A 25,553-nucleotide genomic window follows, 5' to 3' on the forward strand; every position below is an offset into this window, starting at 1 on the left:
AGCCAAATTTTCTCAGGCGCGTAACTTTTGATGGGTAGCACTAAACTTGATAAAAGTTATATATTTGAAATCAGAATTGTAATCTGATTCTTTTGGTGTACCTATTTGTATCAAAAACCCGTTTTCTAGAGTTTCGGTTACCATTGAGCCGGGCCGCTCCTTACTTACAGTTCGTTACCACAAATTGTTTGATAAATGTCAAGCCTTTCGGTTATTTTCATCTTTTAAAATTGACACTTGACATTTTAATTTTTAATCAAATTAGCCCTCTTGAAAACGAATGCGTTTTCTTTAACTATCTTTTTTGTCTCCTGGGCATTATTTGCAACCCTGACCTTAAGATCTGTTATGGTGGTTGTCATCCACTAAGACCAAATTTCCAGAACTTTCAACTACGTTAAACACAATAGGTATCTAAAATTTTTGATTGGATATGTTTGGTGAAATGGTGGGTGTAAGAGGGGCGTTGGTCGCTCTCCAATAACTTTCAACTATTAGAATGACACTAGCCCTTTCAATTTCCTATCAAATGGGCCCTTTTGAAGTTTCTACGACAACAATTTCAATAAAAATCTTATATGCCCCCAGGGCATAACTTACAACCCTTGCCCTGAGTTCTGGGGGGGGGGGTTCATTCTCAAAGACCTAATTTCCAGAGCTTTCTACTACGTTGAACAAAATGGGTATCTGAAAATTCTGATTGGATGTGTTTGGAGGAATGGTGAGCGTGAGAGTGGGGTTAGTTACCCTCCAATCACTTTCGACTATTAAAAAGGGCACTAGCCCTCTCAATTTCAAATTGAATGAGCCTCTTTTGAAGTTTCAACGACAACTCTTTCTATAAAAACCTTATATGCCCCCAGGGCAGAACTTATACAACCTTTGCCCTTGGGGTTCTGGGGGGTTTTTCATCCTTAAATACATAATTTTCAGAACTTCCAACTACGTTGAACAAAATGGCTATCTCTAAACTTTGATTGAATATTTTTGGGCAAACGGTGTGCGTAAGAGGGGGGTTAATTACTCTCCACTCACTTTCGACCATTAAAAAGGGCAATTTCAATTTCCAATCAAATGAGCCCTTTTTGAAATTTCCATAACAACTTTTTATATAAACTTTATATGCCCCCAGGACATAACTTACAACCCTTGCACTGAGGGCTCTGAGGGGGTTATCATCCTAAAAGACCTAATTTCAAGAACTTTCAACTACGTTGAACAAAATAGATATTTCAAAATTTTTATTGAATGTGTCTGGGAAAATGGTGGGAGTGAGAGGGGCGTTAGTCACTCTCCAATCACTTTCAACTATTAAAAAAGGCATTAGCCCTTTCAATTTCCAATTGAATGAGCCCTTTTGAAGTTTCCACGCTTTCAATAAAAACCTTATATGCCCCCAGGACATAACTTACAACCCTTGCCCTGAGGGCTGTGGGGGGGAGGGGTTGTCATCCTTAAAGACCTAATTTCCAAAACTTTCAACTACGCTGAATGAAATGGCTATCTAAAATATTGATTGGATGTGTTCGGAGAAAAGATGGGCTTGAGAGAGGGGTTAATTAGTCTCAAATCCCTTTCGACTATTAAAAAGGGCACTAGCCCTTTGAATTTCGAATCGAATGAGCCCTTTTTCAAGTTTCTACGACAAAGATTTCAATAAAAACCTTTTATGCCCCCAGGACATAACTTATAACCCTTGCCCTGAAGACTGTGGAGGAGTGTCCTGCTCAAAGGTATAATTTTCTGAACTTGTAACTGCGTGGAACAAAATGGTTATCTTAAAATTTTGATTGGATGTGTTTGGAGAAATAGTGGGCGTGAAAGGGGTGTTAGTTGCCTTCCAATCAGTTTCGACTATTAAAAAGAGCACAAGCCGTTCCAATTTCCGAACGCATCAGCCTTTTTCGAAGTTTCTACGGCAACTCCTTCGATACGAAGTGCACTACTTTAAAGGTTGAAAATAATAAATAATACATTGTGCCAACATCGTTCTTTTATACCTCCCGGGCATAACTTAAAACCCTTGCCCTGAGGGTTGTAGGGGAGTGTCCTCCTCTTTACTTAGTCCCCGTTTCTTGTCTCGTTCTCAAGTGTCCCCGTTCTTTACTTAGGCAATTCGATCGCGCTGCCTATGACTTATACAACAACTTTTTATATAAACCTTATATGCCCCCAGGGTATAACTTACAACCCTTGCCCTGAGGGCTGTGGGGGGGTTCTAATCCTAAAAGACCTAACTACCAGAACTTTCAAGTACGTTGAACAATATGGATACCTCAAAATTTTGATTGTATGTGTTTGGGAAAATGGTGGGCTTAAGAGGGGCTTTAGTCGCTATCCAATCACTTTCAACTACGAAAAAAGGCACGGTCTTATTCAATTTCCAAATGAAGGAGCCCTTTTGAAGTTCTACAAAGAAGCTGTCAATATAAGCCTTATATCCCCCCATGGCATAACTCATGACCCTTCACCTGAGTGCTGCGGGGGGAGGGGTGTTCATCCTTAAAGATCTAATGTCCAAAACTTTCAACTACGTTGAATAAAATGGCTATCTAAAAATTTTGATTGGATGTATTTGGGAAAAGGTGGGCGTGAGAGGGGGATTAGTTGCCCTCAAATCACTTTCGACTATTAAAAAGGGTGCTAGCTCTTTGAATTTCAAATCGAATTAGCCCTTTTTCAAGTTTTTTATGCCCCAGGGCATAAATTATAACCCTTGCCTTGACGACTGTGGGGGAGTGTCCTGCTCAAAGGTATAATTTCCTGAACTTTGAACTGCGTGGAACAAAATGGCTATCTCAAAATCTTTATTGGATGTGTATGGAGAAATGGTGGGTGTGGAAGGGGTGTTAGTCGCCTTCCAATCACTTTTGACCATTAAAAAGGGCACTAGCCACTCCAATTTCCAATTGAATGAGCCCTTTTCGAAGTTTCTACGACAACTTCTTTGATACGAAGTGCACTGCTTTAAAGGTTAAAATTAATAAATAACATATTGTGCCAACATCGTTCTTATATTCCTCCAGGGCATAACTTAAAACCCTTGCCCTGAGGGTTGTGGGGGAGTGTCCTCCTCTTTACTTGGTCCCCATTTCTTGTCTCGTTCTCGAGTGTCCCCGTTCTTTACTTAGGCAGCGCAATCGTGCTGCCTATGACTTATATGACAAATTTCTATATAAACCTTATATGCCCCCAGGGCATAAGTACGTTGAACAAAATTGATATCTCAAAATTTTGATTGGATGTGTTTGGGAAAATGGTGGGCTTAAGAGGGGCGTTAGTCGCTATCCAATCACTTTCAACTATTAAAAAAGCACTGGCCCTTTCAATTTCCAATTGAATGAGCCTTTTTGAAGTTTCTACGACAACGCTTTCAGTAAAAACTTTATATGCCCCCAGGGCATAACTTAACAACCTTGCCCTGAGGGCTGTGGGGGGAGGGGTTGTCATCCTTAAAGATCTAATATCCAAAAATCTTTCAATTACGTTGAATAAAATGGTTATCTAAAAATTTTTATTGGATGTGTTTGGGGAAAAGGTGGGCGTGAGAGGGGGTTAGTTGCCCTCAAATCAATTTTAACTAATAAAAAGGGTATCAGTCCTTTGAATTTCTATTCAAATGAACCCTTTTTAATTTCCTACGACAAAGCTTTCAATAAAAAACCCTATATGCCCCCCGGGCATAACTTATAACCCTTGCCCTGAAGACTCTGGGAGGAGTGTCCTGCTCAAAGGTATAATTTCCTGAACTTTGAACTGCGTTGAACATAATGGCTATCTCAAAATCTTTATTGGATGTGTCTGGAGAAATGGTGGTTGTGGAAGGGGTGTTAGTCACCTTCCAATCACTTTTGACTATTAAAAAGGGCACAAGCCACTCCAATTTCCAATTGAATGAGCCCTTTTCGAAGTTTCTATGACAACTTCTTCGAAACAAAGTGCACTGCTTTAAAGGTTAAAATTAATAAATAACATATTGTGCCAACATCGTTCTTATATTCCTCCAGGGCATAACTTAAAACCCTTGCCCTGAGGGTTGTGGGGGAGTGTCCTCCTCTTTACTTGGTCCCCATTTCTTGTCTCGTTCTCGAGTGTCCCCGTTCTTTACTTAGGCAGCGCAATCGTGCTGCCTATGACTTATATGACAAATTTCTATATAAACCTTATATGCCCCCAGGGCATAACTTACACCCTTGCACTGAGGGTTCTGAGGGGGTTATCATCCTAAAAGACCTAACTACCAGAACCTTCTAGTACGTTGAACAAAATCGATATCTCAAAATTTTGATTGGATGTTTGGGAAAATAGTGGGCTTAAGAGGGGCGTTGGTCGCTATCAAATCACTTTCAACTATTAAAAACAGCACCGGCCCTTTAAATTTCCGATTGAATGGACCCTTTTGAAGTTTCTACGACAACACTTTCAGTAAAAACTTTATATGCCCCCAGGTAAAACCCTTGTCTTGAGGGCTCTGGGGGGAGGGGTTGTCACCTTAAAGACCTAATATCCAAAAATCTTTCAATTACGTTAAATAAAATGGTTATCTAAAAATTTTTATTGGATGTGTTTGGGGAAAAGCTGGGCGTGAGAGGTTAGTTGCCTCAAATCACTTTTGACTAATAAAAAGGGTACTAGCCCTTTCAATTTCTAATCGAATGAGCCCTTTTTCAAGTTTCTACGACAAAGATTTCAATAAAAAACCTTATATGCCCCCTGGGCATTAATTATAACCCTTGCCCTGAAGACTGTGGGAGGAGTGTCCTGCTCAAAGGTATAATTTCCTGAACTTTGAACTGCGTTGAACATAATGGCTATCTCAAAATCTTTATTGGATGTGTCTGGAGAAATGGTGGTTGTGGAAGGGGTGTTAGTCACCTTCCAATCACTTTTGACTATTAAAAAGGGCACAAGCCACTCCAATTTCCAATTGAATGAGCCCTTTTCGAAGTTTCTATGACAACTTCTTCGAAACGAAGTGCACTGCTTTAAAGGTTAAAATTAATAAATAATACATTTTGCCAACATCGTTCTTATATTCCTCCAGAGCATAACTTAAAACCCTTGCCCTGAAGGTTGTGGGGGATTGTCCTCCTCTTTACTTAGTCCCCGTTTCTTGTCTCGTTCTTGAGTGTCCCCATTCTTTGCGTAGGCAGCGCGATCGCGCTGCCTATGACCTATACAACAGGTTTCTATAACAGCTTTAGTGAGGAATCCCGAAGTTACTGTTTGTCATACAGAAAAGGTTTCGCCTTCTGAAAATGAGAAGTTGGAAGATCAGCACAAGATCCAAAGAAGTTCTGACAATATCTCAAGGACTGGAACTAGAGATATTCGCTGTATGATGCTGTGCAATTTTTCTAATTAAGTGAAGTTGACAAAGCTGTAGCAAAGCTGACTTGTAGACAAGATATTTGTGTCTGTATTCGACAACAGTGGTATTAGGGAACTTGTTAAAACTTTCATCGGCGGCCTGCTGTCTTCATCTGCTCGTACAGTCAAGAGACACGTCTTTAAAGCAAAGAAAAAGAACCTTATAAACTTGAAAGTAGATGTGATAGAGGTCAAAAAAGCTTCACTGACCTTGGACTGTTGATCATGCACAAGAGGGGGCTACCTGACAGTAACTGTGTATGTCAAGAAAATAAGTGGATAATGGGTTGTCCAGGGTCGCATATTGCATTTCAAGCGCTTGAAAGTTGGACACACAGCTGAAAATATACTCGCAGCTATCAGAGTAGCTCTGAAAAAATATGCAACTGAAGACGGAGTATTCTGTGTAATATCCGACTCTGGCTCAAATGTTGCTAAGGCCTGCTTTCTTGGAGGGATTGAAAGGTCCTCATGCTTTGGTCATTACCTTCAATTTTGTTTAACCAATGCTCCCAAGGTCTGGGGAGAAATTATGCAAATTTCATGACAATGATGACTCTAGTAGAGGGTAAGTGCTTGATGCAGCCAAATATGACCTACCCGATATCAGAGATGAAGATATTGCTAACACCGCATATGAAATGGATGATCCTGACGATTTGGATGAGAAAAGTGTGTCTGATGATTGGGCCGAAACTACATCTGCTTCTGGAGGATGTACTAGAAAAATAGCCCCAGTGTCAGTAGTTGCTGCTCTGCTGAAGCTACGTTAAACTCTGAAGCTACTGAAAAAATCGAACGTTCGGCATAAAATGTTTGTAGATCCTTGCAAAGACATAAGGCTGAGTGGTCATATACTTTATGACACGAAAGTTCGCTGGAACGGCACAAAAACCATGATCAGTCTGTTCATCAAACTTTATGACCTTAATGATCGAGATACTAGGATCAGAGAACTGCAACTGTCCGAGCAGGAATGGCGGATTCTTCAGGGCACACCTAGCTGTGTGTGCTCTTTTGAAGAGGCAGCTAAAGCTGCCAGTAGATCTACCTATACAAGATTGAACAAAGCGTAAATTCTGGTGAAGGGTCTGGTGAGCTTCTGCGAGGTAAGAGCATAAACCACCTCGAAAATTCTCTCAAGGATCAACTCTTATTCCGTTTGAAGAAGTACTTCGTTCCCAACTCTAAATTCAAATCGGAGCTTTACCAACGTGCAGATTGGCCGGATCCATTTGCCTATGAATTAATTTGGTGGAGAGAGTGGCGGCCAGAAAATCAATCACAAGCTTACTTAGCATCTAGTGGGAATAGAAATGTGAAAGAACCAGAGAGTCTGAGTGAAGTTGATGACCACTTTTCTTGGTTAAAGAAAAAAAAGAAAAAAACAGGACTAACACCCTCTGTCCAAAAATCAGATGCTACAAGAGGTCGGAGTGTAGAATTTTGTCCTATGTGTGGAGGTTTAGATGAGATCGTGTATCACTTGATGTGTGAATGTGAGGAGCTGAGTGATTGGAGATTGGAAGTGTTTGGTAGGGGGAATTATGATTTTGAGTGGTTGATGAATGTGTGTGTGGATGAGTGTTTTATGGGTATCAGAAGCTTGGCACGATTCCTTCGTCTTGCGATGAATCATAGAAGTAGATTTCTGTAGGATTATGTTAGGTTATGTGCAATTTCTTTGTAATGGTTCTTTGTTTATATTTTTTGCCTTGGCCTATGGGCTTTTAGCGCAAATAAATTCAATTCTATTCTTTAGTCAAAGCCTATGGATAGAGTGTTCTCGTCTATCTTATTGAGTGCCGTCGAAATGACCAGTCAGTAATTAACTTTTTTTAATATTTAGTTTATATTTTTATACATTTGTAACTAATGTTCAATATTTACTTTAAAGTTGGTCCACAACAGAGCAAACAACTTGCAGTACCGTTAACTTAGATCTTGGAAGAAAACAAATAAGGTCGGGGAGTTTGCAAAGAAGTTGAAAGTGGTTTGTAGTACAAGTCAGTAGAAAAGATGGCTCTGGTGATTTATCAGTGTCATTAGTCAACGAATTCTAGACACCATGGATGCAGTAGTAGCTGCAACCTAGTAAAGAGTAAATCTCGGTCAATAGTAACAAAGAATAAAAAAATGTGCTTTTAGAAAAACTATTTTATGCAAAAAAATTATTTGATGCTGATCCAGGAATACGAACTATTACTCACGTTATAATTCAATATAACTCTTGGTGAAGAAAAAGAATTTCCCTCATTTTCAAGAAAAGGCCCAAAACATTTCTAAAATGGTGTTGGTTCGAAATAAAAAGTACACCATGGATATCACCATGGTCGAAAACACCTAACCGGAGAAATACAGTCCCCCACCTTAAAAACCAAAGAAGATCGTATTGTTAGCATGGATAGCACTGGTGTGTCTCCTTGATCTTTATTTTCCGCTTCTTCTTTTTTCCTGTTCCTTTCTTTTTTTTAGTAGTTTTCTTTTTTTCCAAAAAACAGAACAGAAAGCAAAAACAGGTCACCTGTTTTTGACGGACCTGTTTCTGTTTCTGTTCTGTTTTGTTTCATCTGTTTTCTTCCGTTTCTTTTTTTTTCTGAAAAACAGAAACAGTGATAATGCATAGACCGAAAATAACATCTAACGATCTATCGTTGAGTATAGAGCTTTTGATTAATGCCGTTTCCAAGCAATATTTGGCTAACTAAATTCAGAAAACTTTAAATCATTTGTATTTTGGAACTGGGGAAAAGGGTATGGTAGGTTGTGTAGGCTGGATTAACGACCCAGGGATGCTGAAATTTAAGTACCAAATTCAGACCGAATTTATTCTGCCCCTCCATATGTAAAAAAGGGGGACATTTTAAAACTGCAAAATCAACAATGGAAAATGACATCATTTTTATACATTCCTGAAAAAGGGTTATGCCAGCTGTGCTTCTCACTCACAATATCAACTGTCTTGGCTTTATTTTCCAATTAGCCATGGACTGATGGCAACTTGATTTTAACTCAAGAATCAACGGAATTTGTAATTAATAGAGGGACGTTTCAAAACTGCGCAAGCTCTGATGAAAACTGAGGACTTATAACTTTTGTTGCGTTTTGTAGAAAAATCTTAAGTACCGATTTCTCCTTAAGTTGCAAATATGCCACACAAATGGGACACGCTGGTGTATTGTCCTCACACCAGTTGATGACAAAAACGCTTTATTTAGTTCTCAATACAACCGAGACCACTTGTTAAAAAATATTTGCAATTTTTTTCTAGTGATATTTTCTTCGCATCGACGGCAAATCTTCCCATTTGAAATGACTTTTGCCCGATTTTTTAAAAAGGGACATGGAGGCACTGTGTATATATAACAGTTCGAAACCATTTTTAGTGGTGAATGGGTTATTCACGCTACTGGAATAGAGTAGACTAAAATCTTGTCATCCTTTTATTTACACAAACAGACAAAATCACGACGATATGACACACAATTGAACATAATTACTATTGCACACGGAATTATGGCAGGAAAAATAACAATAATCACTTGGTAAATGGAAATTCTGGCGATAGGAAACTAAAGACAAACCTTGACCTTACGGAGCAATTCTGTTGATCTACAAATAATGCTGCAATACAAACCACAGGCTATAGTATCAGCAATGTATAAAATTGGTCTTTAAAGAACCTTACATTCTCCGAACCAGCACTGAGTTGGGGCTTATTCACTAATACAGCTTTAAATGATTATGGAAATTTGGTATGTTTTGAAACTTTAATATACTGCCGTTAGAAATATATTTCTAACAAAACGTTGGCTTTACTTGCGTTATTACATTTTTTTCCCGGAAAATCGTGTTTTCCCTTCACTTTTTTTGTTTTTCACATTAAGTTTAATATATAATTTCTGATCTCGTGAAAAACACAGTTTAATGTTCTTCCCGGTTCTTAGTGTTTTGCACTTTCTTTCTTTTTTTTCTTTTTTTTGTCTGTTATATCGCTCTCCTGGTACTTCAGACGGCTTAGGTGAGGTCTTTGCTGGAATGTTTGCACTTTCCTTACATTCTCCACTGCTTGTCATCTTTTTCTTTATGGTTATTGTTTTCACTATTATTATACGTAAAAAACAAGATTGGCACTATTGACTAACTGAAAGAGTCAACTCAAATAATAATTACTAGTTTTACGCAAAAAAATAACAGCACGAAAAACGTCAACAAAATGATTCTTGCATTTTTAGAAGACTTATAGGCCTATAACAGTTACCTTAGATATACGCTGTATATTCCTCCAGGGATGGGATCTAGCAAAAGAAACTGATCATGAAAATGTACACTTTCAGGCTCCAATATCTTTACGTTTCTTTGGAGTGTCGTTTGGACCAATCTTCAAAAGGAATGAATTTCCTCAATCTCCCTTCTGCTAGACTAATCAAGAAAGCAAAGGATCTAGATTTTAATTTCGCAAGATGCATGGAATGCACTGCAATCGTTTGAATCCTCTAACAACCGAATCAAAATAATGAAAATGTTAATCTATGCTTGAAACATTATTTACTTCTGGCAACAACATTCATAATAAAAACTTTTGTTGAAGATGTTTTAACCATGAAATTTTTCGCAAAATACCCTATTTACCAGATGGTAAAAACTAGTGGCGTCAATTCACAAAATTTATATGGGGGGGGGGATATTAATAACTTACAAAAATGTGAGGAGGGCAAATTTTTCGTTAAAAAAAAAAAATATCCAAAAGAGCATTTTCCGCGAAAATACCTCAAAAAGTTGTTTTAGAAACATTTTCGGGGAATAAAAATCTATGGGGACATATATTTTCCCATTTCCCCCTTAATTTCAATCACTGATGACATTTTAAATGAAATACTTATCTCGAATATATAATTATGAGTCATAGTTATGAGTCTTTAGACTCATAACTCCAAGCCTAGTTCCACTCTATATAATATTTCTTGGATTTTGAACTTTGCAAGAGCTCTTTGCTGGCTTGTGAGACGTTTTAAACACATGGCTATTGATTCGGAATAAAGAAAATCTTCGTCTTTGCTTGAGATATCCACAAGCTGGGGCAGTGGTGATTCAGTATCGCTGGACCTATCCATTGAGGACTCAAAAGCCGGCAAAACACTTTGATACTTTCTTTCATCGCAAGATGTCGATGGCATTTCAGACTCTGGGGTATCTTCAGTACTTTCGTATGGAATGGATATAAACGGTATATCATTGCTGATTCCGCTAACGTCTATATTGTCAGGCCTGAAATAGGTAAAATACTGATGCTTATTATTGTCCTTAGGTTGGATCTTAGTTGCAGATAGGTTACAGTGCAGCCAAGTATGCCCATTTACGAATCCTATGCAGCCAAAGCATAGAATCTGATATTTCTCGTGAATTTGTCAGATTTTAGGCTCAAAAAGCATCGCTCTAAGACCTTTCGACTAAATTTTAGGAACTAAATCCAAAATTTACTCATTATCTCTTCCCTAAATGGCATCGCTGCTGGAGTTCTAAGGCTATATCCTCAAAGGACCTTTTCCTTTTTATTTATATCAAAAACGTCTTAATTTAGAACCACCATAGTAGATCCCTAAAAGCCTTACATATAGACCAATAAAAAATAAAATAAGCACAATAAAAGCACTTCTGTCCTTTCAAGCAGTTCATGGTAACGATGGAGGCAAGGAGCAACTCGTGCTAATAATAACCGACACTAAAAAAGCAGTTTTGATAACAAGATCCATTAAAAGTGTCGTTTTTTACGGTAATTTTTAATTAAAAACGCACTAGAGCTTTTAATTTCCGTTCGAACGAGCCCTCTCACGATATTCTACGACCAGTGGGTCGATACGATCACCCCTGGAAAAAAAATAAACACGCATTCGTGATCTTTCTTCTGGCAAAAAATACAAAATTCTACATTTTTGCATATAGGACCTTGAAACCTCTACAGTCAGGTTCTCTGATGCGCTTAATCCCATGGTGTGATTTTCATTAAGATTCTATGACTTTTAGGGGGTATTTTATCCTTTTCGCGAAAATAAGGCAAATTTTCACTGACTCGTAACTTTTGATGGGTAAGACTAAACTTGATGAAACTTATACACTTAAAATCTGATTCATTTGATGTATCTATTGGTATCAAAATTCAATTTTATGGAGTTCTTTACTATACAGTTCGTTACCACGAACTGTTTGATTATATGTAAAATTCATTAAGTTTAAAGTTACCCACCAAACGTTAAGAGCCTGAAAAAATTGCCTGATATTTGAAAAAGGATAAACCTCCTAAACGGCAAGTGATCTTGATGAAAACAGCACCATCAAACTCAGCATAACAATACACAGATTGTGGACGTTCTAAGCCACTTTTCACAAAAAGCAAAATTTTCGATTTTCTTCTAGAAAGATAATCATAGATGAAGATTTTCTTTTTTTTATTTCCAGGTGTGATCTCACCGAGCCAAGGGCCGTATTATTATCGGGAGAGGGCTTATTTGAGCTGAAATTGAAATTCTAGTGCGGTAGCAGACACGATTTTGCTACAGCAAAGCAGTGTTTTCTGCCATTTTGTGGTGCAAAACCACAATTTGGGCTCAATGAAGGTCAACCATCTATCGAGTGACAATTTTCACGCGCTTTCTCGCACAAAAGGTGAGAGCAACGCCAGGAAACTCCTGTTTTTTGTCTGGCCACTTGGTATAGAATAGATAGTGCAGAAACATTGGAGGAGTTCGTAGGTCGGACCGGAATCTCACAAGGATTTTCAGTCAATACTATTGCCTGAATGTCTAATAGTTTTGGATTATGAAGTTTAATAAATACAAACCGTGTACAATGTATTTTGTTTTCATTTCCTGTTCCTGGTGTTTTCCTTCGGATATTGCACTCTTTTGACAATTTGAATAAATATAGTTTATTTTTATTTAGTTTTACACTCTCCTCGACTTTCCCTGAAAGTTTAGACTTAATGCCCTATTCCATTCCTGAGATACTGTATCTGTGCCATATTGACAGCCTGGATGCAGTTAAACTCTTTAAATTTGGTTCAGTTGTAGTACTACTACTAGCAGTAGTAGTAGTAGTATGCACATACTACCTTTTGGTCAATAGATCATCCCCCTCAGTATTCCGTAAAAATTCTTACTTAACACCCTATGCTATTCCTGAGATTCCCTTATGACAGACAACCTGCATTAATACAGTGTGTTTTGATTTAGTTCAACACCCCCATCCACGTTCCCTTAAAGCTTCACCTGAATGCCTTTGACCTTCTTGGACGCCAAGGGCCACTTTCCCAAAAACAAGTACTGTGTTTAAACACTGGACAAGTTGCATAAGTTAAAGCCCTTGCCGAAGGGATGTGAGGGGGGTGGGGGGTTGTCATCCCCAGAGGCTTAAGTATTGAACCTTTCAGCTATGCTGAAAAAAAGGGAAAATCTCAAATTTTAATCAGATGTCTTTCGGGGTGAAAGTAGCGTGGAAGGGAGGCTTATTGCCCTCCAATCACTTTTCAATCTTAAAAAGGACACTAGAATTTTCAATTTTCAAACAAATGAACCGCTTCCGAAGTTTCTACGACAACTCCTTTCTTACGAAGCGCCTTGATGAAAAAAAAAAAATAGAAAATATACCTCGTTCTTTACGAACTACTAATTTAATAGGTTTAATTTTCTCAATAAAGTCATTCAATATAATGAAAAATCATTCGTGCTAACCGTTCAATTAGAATGAGACTGAAATTTTTTGTCGAAAACAAACAAGGAAAAAAATGTTTTAAGTGTGATAGCAAAGTAAGCTTTACCTTATGTTCCGTTTGTCATATCGTCGACGCTTGATGTGAGGCAATAAGTAGACAAGACTGTCAAATATTTCCCATTTTTCTCGCTTGAGACCTTGTTTCCTTTCAGCTTGAAGGCGGCTTTCTCGTGCGAAGCGTTCACGCAGATAGCGCCATGTTTTCTGGCACTTAACGACTGCAAGAAATGAAGAAGAAATATCAGTTGATAAATTCGTGTCATTGCCCCTTAAAATATAGACACGTGGCTGGAGTAAACAAACTGCTGTTTTCAGTTTTAGAGTAAAAAAAAAATCGAGTTTTCCCTGGTAGCAAGAAAAAGCAATAGATTTTTTGTTTCCATGCATTTCGAGATAAAAGTGTGTTTTAAGTGTAAGCTAAAATATAATGCCAACTTTAATATATATATATATATATATATATATATATATATATATATATATATATATATATATATATATATATATATATATATATATATATATATATATATATATATATATATATATATATATATATATATATATATATATATATATATATATATATATATATATATATTATATATATATATATATATATATATATATATCTATATATATATATATATATATATATATATATATATATATATATATATATATATATATATTTATATATATATATATATATATATATATATATATATATATATATATATATATATATATATATATATATATATATATATATATATATATATATATATATATATATATATATATATATATATATATATATATATATATATATATATATACATGTTTTTGTTTATACTTCAATGTTCAACATCCCTGTTAGCAAGGTTCTTATTAATTATCTAAAAAAAAAATCCCAAGAATCATCATGAAGTTCTATGAAGAAAAATTTTAAATTTACCTGCAAAATTTTTGTATTCCAATATTTCACAAAATACACATACGCAAAAGGAGGGACTTTTGAGGCAGTCCTCCTCCTCCAAATATGAAGGTTTTCACAATTTGTACTTTAATAGATTTTTCTCATATTTATGCCATTACATAATTTGTCAATTATCAGCTTTTTTTGAAAATTCCCGCCTACCACCAGAAAAAAGGCCTGCGAACGTGGCTCATGCGTAAATTGATATCTCATCTTATTGTTTTTATAGTTTAGGTTAATTCTTTCGCACAAAATAGTTCTAATCTGCCTGGTTAATGGCTCAGTGTCAGCCAGCGAAAAACAAAACGGGATTTTCTTCTGTCAGTCCCAACGTTCTAGCAGGTAATGCTTATGATTTGGCTATCATTAGCTCCGAATCATCTGAACAAAAACTAATTGTATTGTATATTTACATACCAGACCAGCCCATTTCTTGTGAAACAATACTCCATGCATCTTCTTCTGATATGGATTCATGCAGTTCCTTGCGCTTCTCTGCATAAAGCATCGGAAAACGTTGTACAACCTCTGCCAAAGCAACATACTTCTGGAGTAAACTCATAACGGAAAACTGTAAAAAAAAAAAAACGGATTTAAAAATATCGAGCTTTTTTAAATCCTAAATTCACGGTGCCAGGAGGTTTGAAACAAAGAGAAGAAGGAATACAATAAATGAAAAATAAAATCAAATAGATGAGGAAAAACAAGGATTTCGTCAGCCAGTAGTAAACTATGGACACGAAAACAAGCAAGTAATTCGACAAGGACCTCGCCAAAGTCGTCCTCGGTACTAATAAAAAAAAAGCCAAAGACAGAATTTAAACTTTTGAAGTGAACTTTATAAGAAGAGAAAAGACATTTATGTCAAGAGGCTTAAAGTGAGTGCCATAAGCCCAAGTTACTTACGATCCCAACCTACCCCTGTGAAGCGAGGGCCATCAAAAAATCCCCATGAAAGTGTTTTCTATGCTAGACAAAGAACATGTGAAACAGGCTCTTTTATTTAGTGAACTGAAGAAGAGCAGATATAAAGTCGTATAATAATTCATGCTTCAAACGAATAGAAATGAAATTGAATAATTCATGTTGAACAGAAACATGACAAGAGAATAATATCATCAGGGTAACCAAGGTTTACAAATAAGAATGGTGCTCCTCCGCTTTCCTCTAATACACTCTAAAAGCCTTGAACGTTATTTGTATCTTATTGAAAACAAAATGTGTTTTGAATGGTGTGGTTTTGTCTGTCAAATCATCCAAAATAGGCGAATATCACCCTAGTAATCAAGCTTACTCATAAAAATTAAATAGAGACTGATTGTTTAATTTGTAATAATGTTATAACCTGGTAGTATCAGCAATATTATCATTTTCTATTTTCTAATTACAAAAACAAAAACTTTGAAGTATGTACTGTTAGTAGAAGTGACCCTATAACCCCCATTGCCCACCCCTGCTGCCACCTACAACTTTTTCGCACCCCAAATAAGGGCATAGCCTCCCTAGGGAGAATGATTACGTAATGGGGTCAATGACCTCTTTTTCCAGGGTCAATTTATTTGATGTTTCTATGTGTAATAACTCCGGAACGAAGGTTGCACCTGCGCATTGAATTCTAACGGGAACAATGTTATTGATCTAGGACTCGAGGGGGAAGTGAATTTCCGAGAACTTGATTGCGTAATCGTTCGTGAATGTCATGGTGTCCAGAAATAGTATTTGTTGTTGTTGCTCTAGGCAATGTTATGAGTTTCCCGGAATTTGGAACACCTGTGCTGTCGACCTCAATTCACCTATCGTGAATCAATAATTCCCCTTAGAAACAACAAATTAATTTCCCTTTCTTGACAGATCAATCAATCAATGACATCATCTGTCAGACTTTAAAAATTTTCGCCCTAGAAACATTTCTCCAGGAATAGATCCAAATCATTAATGTCTTTGCCTCGGGAACAACTCTTTTGGTCGAACTCCAAAGGATATTAATAACCAAAGGCCGTGGAAACAATTAGGCAAGAAAAATCTTAGCGATGAATTGTTTTAGCGCACGAAAAGGTTTCTTATTAATTTGAAATGCGTTAGCGCAGAGATGCCAATAACAAAGGAACACGCTGAATTTACGTTTAGGGATTATTTGGGCGAAACCGTTTTAGACAGGTTATGGAACTATTTCGGCGAAACAGATAGAGACATTTTAAAAGAAGATTTTTGAAGAGATTTTGGAAGAGGTTTTGAGTGTGGTCGTTATAATACACAAGTTTCATTTGAACAGTGTTGTGAGGTCCTCTAACCCAACCCCAAAGGGTTCCAATCCTCCTACCCCAACCCCGAAGGAAGCCCCCGGTCCTCAAAAGCCCCCCAAGCTCTCAAAGGCCCTCCACCGGTCCCCAAATGTCCCCCAGGCCCCCAACTGTCCTCCCGGACCCTCAAAGGCCCCCCCAAGCTCCCAAAGGGCCACCGGCGCCCCCAAAAGCCCACCCAGACCCCCAAAGGCCATCCCCGGGCCCCCCAAAGGCCCATCAAGCTCCCAAAGGACCAACGGGGTCCCAAAGGCCCTCCACCGGTCCCCAAATGTCCCCCCGGCCCCCAAAGGGCCTCCCTGTGCCCAAAGGCCCTCCCTGTGCCCCAAAGGCCCTCCCCCGGCCCCCAAAGGTCCCCCGGACCAGAGAAGCGCCGCCGGGATAACACACACACACACACACACACAAACACACAAACACACACACACACAGACACACACACAAAAACACACACACAAAAAAAAAAACACACAAACACAAACACAGACAGACACACATACATACACACACACATACACACACACATACACACACACATACATACATACATACACACACATACGCACATACACACACATACACACACACAAACACACACACAAACACACACACACATACAAACAAAAACACACACACAAACAAACACACACAAAAACACACAAACACACAAAAACACAGACACACACACACACACACATACACACACACACACATATACACACATATACACACACACATACACACACACATACATACATAAACAAACACACATACACACATACAAACACAGGAACATACACTTACACATAGACAAATACAAACACACATACACACACACACATACACACACATACACACAAACATACACAAACACACGCACAGATACACATACACACACAGACACAAACACACACAAACACAAACAAAAACACACACACAAACACAAAAAAAAAAAAAAAAAACCAAACAAACAAAAAAACACACACACACACAAATACAAACACACACAAACACACACACATACACTCAAACAAACACACAAACATACACACACACATACACACACACACACACACACACACACATACATACACACACACACAGACACACACATACATACACACAAACAAACACACAGACAAACACACATACACACACAGACCCACACATATACACATACACACACACATACACACAAACACATACACACACAAACACACACACACATAAAAACACATACACAAAAACACACACAAACACACACAAACACAAACACACAAACACACACAGACACACACACATGTTTCTAGGGCAAAAATTTTTAAAGTCTGACAGATGATGTCATTGATTGATTGATCTGTCAAGAAAGGGGAAATTAATTTGTTGTTTCTAAGGGGAATTATTTATTCACGATAGGTGAATTGAGGTCGACAGCACAGGTGTTCCAAATTCCGGGAAACTCATAACATTGCCTAGAGCAACAACAACAAATACTATTTCTGGACACCATGACATTCAAGAACGATTACGCAATCAATTTCTCGGAAATTCACTACCCCCTCGAGTCCTAGATCAATAACATTGTTCCCGTTAGAATTCAATGCGCATGTGCAACCTTCGCCCCGGAGTTATTACACATAGAAACATCAAATAAATCGACCTTGGAAAAAAAGGTCATTGACCCCATTACGTAATCATTCTCCCTAGGGAGGCTATGCCCTTATTTGGTGTGGGCGTCGGAATTTTTAAAAAAAGTGTCCGGATCGGGATTCGAAGTTTTGTGTGCATGTAAGTTTTTGTGTGCATGTAAGTTTTCGTGTGCATGTGTAAGTTTTTGTGTGTGTGTGTGTGTGTGTGTATGTTTTTGTGTGTGTTAGTTTTTGAGTGTGTGTGTATGTTTTAGTGTGTGTGTGTGTATGTTTGTGTGTGTGTGTGTGTGTGTGTGTAAGTTTTTGTGCATGTGTGTGTGTGTATGTGTGTTTGTATGTGTGTGTGTGTGTGTAAGTTTTGGTGTGTGTGTGTTAGTTTTCGTGTTTGTGTGTGTGTGTAAGTTTTGTGTGTGTGTGTGTGTGTGTGTGTGTAAGTTTTTTTGTTCGAATGTAAGTTTTTTTTTTAATGTAAGTTATATTGTTAGTGTGTAATTTTTTTTTTGTTTGTGTGTGTGTAAGTTTTTGTGTGTGTGTGTGTAAGTTTCTGTCGTGTGTGTGTAAGTTTTGGGGTGTGTGTGTGTAAGTGTTCATGTGTGTGTGTGTGTACGTTTTTGTGTGTGTGTGTAAGTTTTTGTGCGTCTGTGTAAGTTTTTGTGTGTGTGTAAGTTTTTGTGTCGTCTAATGTGAATTTCAACCATTCAGGCTGGTGGACTAAGACCCCAATTCCGAGCTAGTGAATTTCCACCATTCGGGCTGGTGGACTAAGACCCTAATTCTGAGCAAGTGAATTTCCACCATTCAGGCTGGTGGACTGAGACCCCAATATTGAGCTAGTGGATTTCCACCATTCAGGCTGGTGGACTAAGACCCCAATTCTGAGCTAGTGAATTTCCACCGTTCAGGCTGGTGGACTGGGACCCTAATACTGAGCTGGTGGACTAAGACCCTAATTTTCCAACTCTTGCATTTCATGACAGAAATTCAAAATGAACAAGCCTGAAATAGCAAACTAGTCATCCCAAACTATTGGTTTCAGACAACAAACACCAATGATGGACTAAGAATCCTCGCTCTGAAAAGTTCAAATAGCAAACTACACATCCCAAATCGTAATTTTCTGACAACACACACCTATGAAAGGCTATGAAACCTAGCTAATAAAAACCTAGCTAATAATGTGTGTGTGTGTGTGTGTGTGTGTGTGTGTGTGTGTGTGTGTGTGTGTGTGTGTGTGTGTGTGTGTGTGTGTGTGTGTGTGTGTGTGTGTGTGTGTGTGTGTGTGTGTGTGTGTGTGTGTGTGTGTGTGTGTGTGTGTGTGTGTGTGTGTGTGTGTGTGTGTGTGTGTGTGTGTGTGTGTGTGTGTGTGTGTGTGTGTGTGTGTGTGTGTGTGTGTGTGTGTGTGTGTGTGTGTGTGTGTGTGTGTGTGTGTGTGTGTGTGTGTGTGTGTGTGTGTGTGTGTGTGTGTGTGTGTGTGTGTGTGTGTGTGTGTGTGTGTGTGTGTGTGTGTGTGTGTGTGTGTGTGTGTGTGTGTGTGTGTGTGTGTGTGTGTGTGTGTGTGTGTGTGTGTGTGTGTGTGTGTGTGTGTGTGTGTGTGTGTGTGTGTGTGTGTGTGTGTGTGTGTGTGTGTGTGTGTGTGTGTGTGTGTGTGTGTGTGTGTGTGTGTGTGTGTGTGTGTGTGTGTGTGTGTGTGTGTGTGTGTGTGTGTGTGTGTGTGTGTGTGTGTGTGTGTGTGTGTGTGTGTGTGTGTGTGTGTGTGTGTGTGTGTGTGTGTGTGTGTGTGTGTGTGTGTGTGTGTGTGTGTGTGTGTGTGTGTGTGTGTGTGTGTGTGTGTGTGTGTGTGTGTGTGTGTGTGTGTGTGTGTGTGTGTGTGTGTGTGTGTGTGTGTGTGTGTGTGTGTGTGTGTGTGTGTGTGTGTGTGTGTGTGTGTGTGTGTGTGTGTGTGTGTGTGTGTGTGTGTGTGTGTGTGTGTGTGTGTGTGTGTGTGTGTGTGTGTGTGTGTGTGTGTGTGTGTGTGTGTGTGTGTGTGTGTGTGTGTGTGTGTGTGTGTGTGTGTGTGTGTGTGTGTGTGTGTGTGTGTGTGTGTGTGTGTGTGTGTGTGTGTGTGTGTGTGTGTGTGTGTGTGTGTGTGTGTGTGTGTGTGTGTGTGTGTGTGTGTGTGTGTGTGTGTGTGTGTGTGTGTGTGTGTGTGTGTGTGTGTGTGTGTGTGTGTGTGTGTGTGTGTGTGTGTGTGTGTGTGTGTGTGTGTGTGTGTGTGTGTGTGTGTGTGTGTGTGTGTGTGTGTGTGTGTGTGTGTGTGTGTGTGTGTGTGTGTGTGTGTGTGTGTGTGTGTGTGTGTGTGTGTGTGTGTGTGTGTGTGTGTGTGTGTGTGTGTGTGTGTGTGTGTGTGTGTGTGTGTGTGTGTGTGTGTGTGTGTGTGTGTGTGTGTGTGTGTGTGTGTGTGTGTGTGTGTGTGTGTGTGTGTGTGTGTGTGTGTGTGTGTGTGTGTGTGTGTGTGTGTGTGTGTGTGTGTGTGTGTGTGTGTGTGTGTGTGTGTGTGTGTGTGTGTGTGTGTGTGTGTGTGTGTGTGTGTGTGTGTGTGTGTGTGTGTGTGTGTGTGTGTGTGTGTGTGTGTGTGTGTGTGTGTGTGTGTGTGTGTGTGTGTGTGTGTGTGTGTGTGTGTGTGTGTGTGTGTGTGTGTGTGTGTGTGTGTGTGTGTGTGTGTGTGTGTGTGTGTGTGTGTGTGTGTGTGTGTGTGTGTGTGTGTGTGTGTGTGTGTGTGTGTGTGTGTGTGTGTGTGTGTGTGTGTGTGTGTGTGTGTGTGTGTGTGTGTGTGTGTGTGTGTGTGTGTGTGTGTGTGTGTGTGTGTGTGTGTGTGTATATGTGTGTATGTGTGTATGTGTGTGTGTTTGTATGTCTGTGTGTGTGTGTGTCTGTGTGTGTTTCTGTGTGTGTGTGAGTTTGTGATTTTGTGTGAGTGTGTGTGTGTGTTTGTGTGTGTGTGTGGGTGTGTGTGTTATCCCGGCAGCGCGTCTCTGGTCCGGGGGACCTTTGGGGGCCAGGGGAGGGCCTTTGGGGCACAGGGAGGGCTTTTGGGGGCCTGGGGGACATTTGGGGACCGGTGGAGGGCCTTTGGGACCCCGTTGGTCCTTTGGGAGCTCGAAGGGCCTTTTGGGGGCCCGGGGATGGCCTTTGGGGGTCTGGGTGGGCCTTTGGGGGCGCCGGTGGCCCTTTGGGAGCTTGGGGGGGCCTTTGAGGGTCCGGGGGGACAGTTGGGGGCCTGGGGGACATTTGGGGACCGGTGGAGGGCCTTTGGGAGCTTGGGGGGCTTTTGAGGACCGGGGGCTTCCTTCGGGGTTGGGGTAGGAGGATTGGAACCCTTTGGGGTTGGGTTAGAGGACCTCACAACACTGTTCAAATGAAACTTGTGTATTATAACGACCACACTCAAAACCTCTTCCAAAATCTCTTCAAAAATCTTCTTTTAAAATGTCTCTATCTGTTTCGACGAAATAGTTCCATAACCTGTCTAAAACGGTTTCGCCCAAATAATCCCTAAACGTAAATTCAGCGTGTTCCTTTGTTATTGGCATCTCTGCGCTAACGCATTTCAAATTAATAAGAAACCTTTTCGCGCGCTAAAACAATTCATCGCTAAGATGTTTCTTGCCTAATTGTTTCCATGGCCTGTGGTTATTAATATCCTTTGGAGTTCGACCAAAAGAGTTGTTCCCGAGGCAAAGACATTAATGATTTGGATCTATTCCTGGAGAAATGTTTCTAGGGCGAAAATTTTTAAAGTCTGACAGATGATGTCATTGATTGATTGATCTGTCAAGAAAGGGGAAATTAATTTGTTGTTTCTAAGGGGAATTATTGATTCACGATAGGTGAATTGAGGTCGACAGCACAGGTGTTCCAAATTCCGGGAAACTCATAACATTGCCTAGAGCAACAACAACAAATACTATTTCTGGACACCATGACATTCACGAACGATTACGCAATCAAGTTCTCGGAAATTCACTTCCCCCTCGAGTCCTAGATAAATAACAATGTTCCCGTTAGAATTCAATGCGCATGTGCAACCTTCGTTCCGGAGTTATTACACATAGAAACATCAAATAAATCGACCTTGGAAAAAGAGGTCATTGACCCCATTACGTAATCATTCTCCCTAGGGAGGCTATGCCCTTATTTGGGGTGCGAAAAAGTTGTAGGTGGCAGCAGGGGTGGGCAATGGGGGTTATAGGGTCACTTCTACTACTGTTTTCAGTAAAGTGCAAATGTCACTCTTGCCTTTAGAAGGTCTATGGGGTGGTAACCCTGCCCTGTTTGTGATAATTTCTGTATGTTTTCAGTTTTGACTGGATTTTCTTAGGATAATTCTGTTCATTTTAAGATTCAATGATTCATCTAAAGCCATATCTGTTATATTTATGTTTGACGTGATTACTTGTGGCAGAAACGCTACTGCTTTTGCAGTAGTTTTGTTTTTCGTGATCAGCGGTCTGTAGCTCAAAAGAGGTTGGAGATGAAAGATTTGAATTTGTCCTAGGACTGGGATTCGTAAAACATGGCTGAAAAAGTCTCAGTGAAGTCTATATAATTTCCAATACTTTCCAGAAAAAGAATGAAAACTGTTATTTTCCTCATATAATACATGGTATCAAAATATAACTATCCTAGCTGTTACATTAAACCTTTAGTAAAGCTCAAGTTAGTACTTTGGCACCCGGGTTGAGCCTCTATGGATCTGGAGTCAAGGCATTTTCCTAATCTTGGTACCCAAGAAAATTGAAGCGGTTTAAGATCGAGGATACTGGTTGCTGATTTCCAGGCTCTCAAAATTGATAAATTAATGTAAAAAAACGTGATAGTGCGTTTGATGAGTACTGATGGGATCGGTACTAGTAAATTTACAGTTGTAAATTTGTTAGGAAAACCATAGTAAATAATGTAAAGGAAAGAAAGCAAGAGACAGATGCCCAAACCCCCCACTCCTAAGAGTCAAAAATATAAGGTTATAAGAATGAAACACATATCTTCTACAAAATATCTATGCCCTAACAGAGGACAATTGCACAAAATAAGAGTATATACCATCTATTGAATTCTACGAGGCCCCCGTACCAAACACTTTTTTTCTGTTAATTTTGCAGGTCATTACACTCTTTGCCGATAGGATTTGCGTAATTTCAAAAGTTCAGTGTCTTTTTTTAGTGGTAAACCCAAACCACAGAGTATAACTTGATTGGTGATTAGGATTTGAAAAAAAAAAGGGTAATTAGTAATTGGAAAATTTCTTAATGCTTTTACAATCGGAGATGTTTGATTAACCTTTTGCAAAAAAAAGGGGTTATGGGATATGCGAGTATTTGCAAAAAGGGGTAATTAGTGAATGGAAATTTTTTTAATGCTTTTACAATCGGAAGTGTTTGATTAACCTTTGCAAAAAAAGAGGGTAATGGGATTTGCGATTTGGAGGAGATGGGATGATAGTGTACCGTATAATACACAAGTGATGTTTTGGAGCGTATTGTCAATTTAACGAGAAATGACTGAAAAGTGTTTTGAGGGAGATGGGTTGCATGGAGGGTTGAGTTGCATGAGAGTTCAGTTAAAGGGGGAGGGGGATACAGTTACACGGAGGTTTAGTTAAATGGGGTCGAATTGCTTGAGGGTTCAGTAGCACGAGGGTTCAGTTGCATGGGGGTTCAGTTGTACAGGGTTTCGGTTATACAGGGGTTCACTTACATGGAGGGATTCAGTTGAACGGGGGGGGGGAGATTTGCGAGTGGGCGGAGATGGGATGATAGTGTACTGTATAATACGCAAGTGATGTTTTGGAGCGTATTGTCAATTTAACGAGAAATGACTGAAAAGTGTTTTGAGGGAGATGGGTTGCATGGAGGGTTGAGTTGCATGAGATTTCAGTTAAAGGGGGGGGGAGGGGAGAGGGTACAGTTACACGGAGATTTAGTTAAACGGGGTCGAGTTGCATGAGGGTTCAGGAGCACGAGGGTTCAAGGGCATGGGGGGTTTAGTTGTACAGGGTTTCAGTTAAAGAATACCTCCTCGACATTAAACCTAAGGAAATTTATGTATTTGGAATCAGCGTATAAAGCCCAATCATTTTCATGTATCTATAATTATTAAAATTCTTTTTTTTAGAGTTATGGTTACTTTCGGACACACTCAAGAAGTGAAGTTAAAGCAGATAATGGGAAAGTGGAAGAGTTGTAGTCTAAAACAGCCATAATTGTAATTTCGGTTCATTTAGGGTTTCATTTATTTATCGATGCTGATTTGTGGCAGTTTCATGATTGGTAGATTATTTGATGTTATTTTTGCTAATTTTTTGTTTATCATATAAGGCTATTGCGTCTTTCTGAACTTTCTGTTGGAGGCGGGGGTAAGTATTTAGTTTAAATAATTCTAGGAGGAATTGAGTTTTGTGGATGGTGTTGAAAAATGGTACGTGTTGAATATTTGGGTAAACATACGGCTAAGAAACGCTTCACTATAAATAAGGCTATTGTGTCTTTCTGAACTTTATGTGCGAGGCAGGGATAAATATTTAGTTTAAATAATTCTAGGAGGAAGTGAGTTTTGTGGCTGGTGTGGATATATGGTACTTGTTAAATATTCGGGTAAACATTCGACTATAAATAAGGCTATTGCGTCTTTCTGAACTTTCTGTTGGAGGCGGGGGTAAGTATTTAGTTTAAATAATTCTAGGAGGAATTGAGTTTTGTGGATGGGGTTGATAAATGGTAAGTGTTGAATATTTGGGTAAACATACGGCTAAGAAACGCTTCACTATAAATAAGGCTATTGCGTCTTTCTGAACTTTCTGTGCGAGTCAGGGATAACTATTTAGTTTAAATAATTCTAGGAGGAATTGAGTTTTGTGGCTGGTGTGGAAAAAATGGTACTTGTTAAATATTCGGGTAAACATTCGACTATAAATATGGCTATTGCGTCTTTCTGAACTTTCTGTTGGAGGCGGGGGTAAGTATTTAGTTTAAATAATTCTAGGAGGACTTGAGTTTTGTGGCTGGTATTGAAAAATGGTACGTGTTGAATATTTGAGTAAACATACGGCTAAGAAACGCTTCACTATAAATAAGGCTATCGTGTTTTTCCAAACTTTCTGTGCGAGGCAGCGATAACTATTTAGCTTAAATAATTCTAGGAGGATGAAGTATTTTTTTACCTAACAACTACATTAATAACTTCCAAGGTGATAGGACAGTATGACACAGAATTTATCAGTTACCGAGAGTTCAATAACCCCCCCCCCCGCAATGACTTCCAAGGGTTTTATGACTCCTCCCCACAATGAATTCAGATGGTTTTAAGGCTCATCTCACTAGTCATAACTCCGTTCAACCTTGAGCGAAGGTATAAAAGTTTGATGAAGTATTTCTCTGCTTAACAACTACATTAATAGCCTTCAAGATGATAGGACTGTATGACACCGAATTTATCAGTTTGAAAAAATCATCT

General features: G+C 39.0%; 1 protein-coding gene across 1 annotated transcript in view; it reads right to left on the reverse strand.

Moving 5' to 3' along the window:
- Nucleotides 1-8,812: 8,812 nt before the first annotated feature.
- LOC148949517 (uncharacterized) overlaps nt 8,813-25,553 on the reverse strand; it is a 23,404-nt gene continuing 6,663 nt past the window's right edge. Inside the window, exons 2-4 of the mRNA XM_089093003.1 lie at nt 14,534-14,687; nt 13,184-13,355; nt 8,813-10,638 (exon numbers count right to left, since the gene is read on the reverse strand). Of these exons, the coding sequence (XP_088949129.1) occupies nt 10,296-10,638; nt 13,184-13,355; nt 14,534-14,678 (660 nt within the window). The 5' untranslated portion in view covers nt 14,679-14,687 and the 3' untranslated portion in view covers nt 8,813-10,295. The remainder of the gene's footprint in view (nt 10,639-13,183; nt 13,356-14,533; nt 14,688-25,553) is intronic.

The sequence above is a fragment of the Artemia sp. Qi Xiang Cuo genome, chromosome 8 (genome assembly GCF_049724085.1).
Source record: "Artemia sp. Qi Xiang Cuo chromosome 8, ASM4972408v1, whole genome shotgun sequence".
In the NCBI taxonomy this organism is placed as follows: domain Eukaryota; kingdom Metazoa; phylum Arthropoda; class Branchiopoda; order Anostraca; family Artemiidae; genus Artemia; species Artemia sp. Qi Xiang Cuo.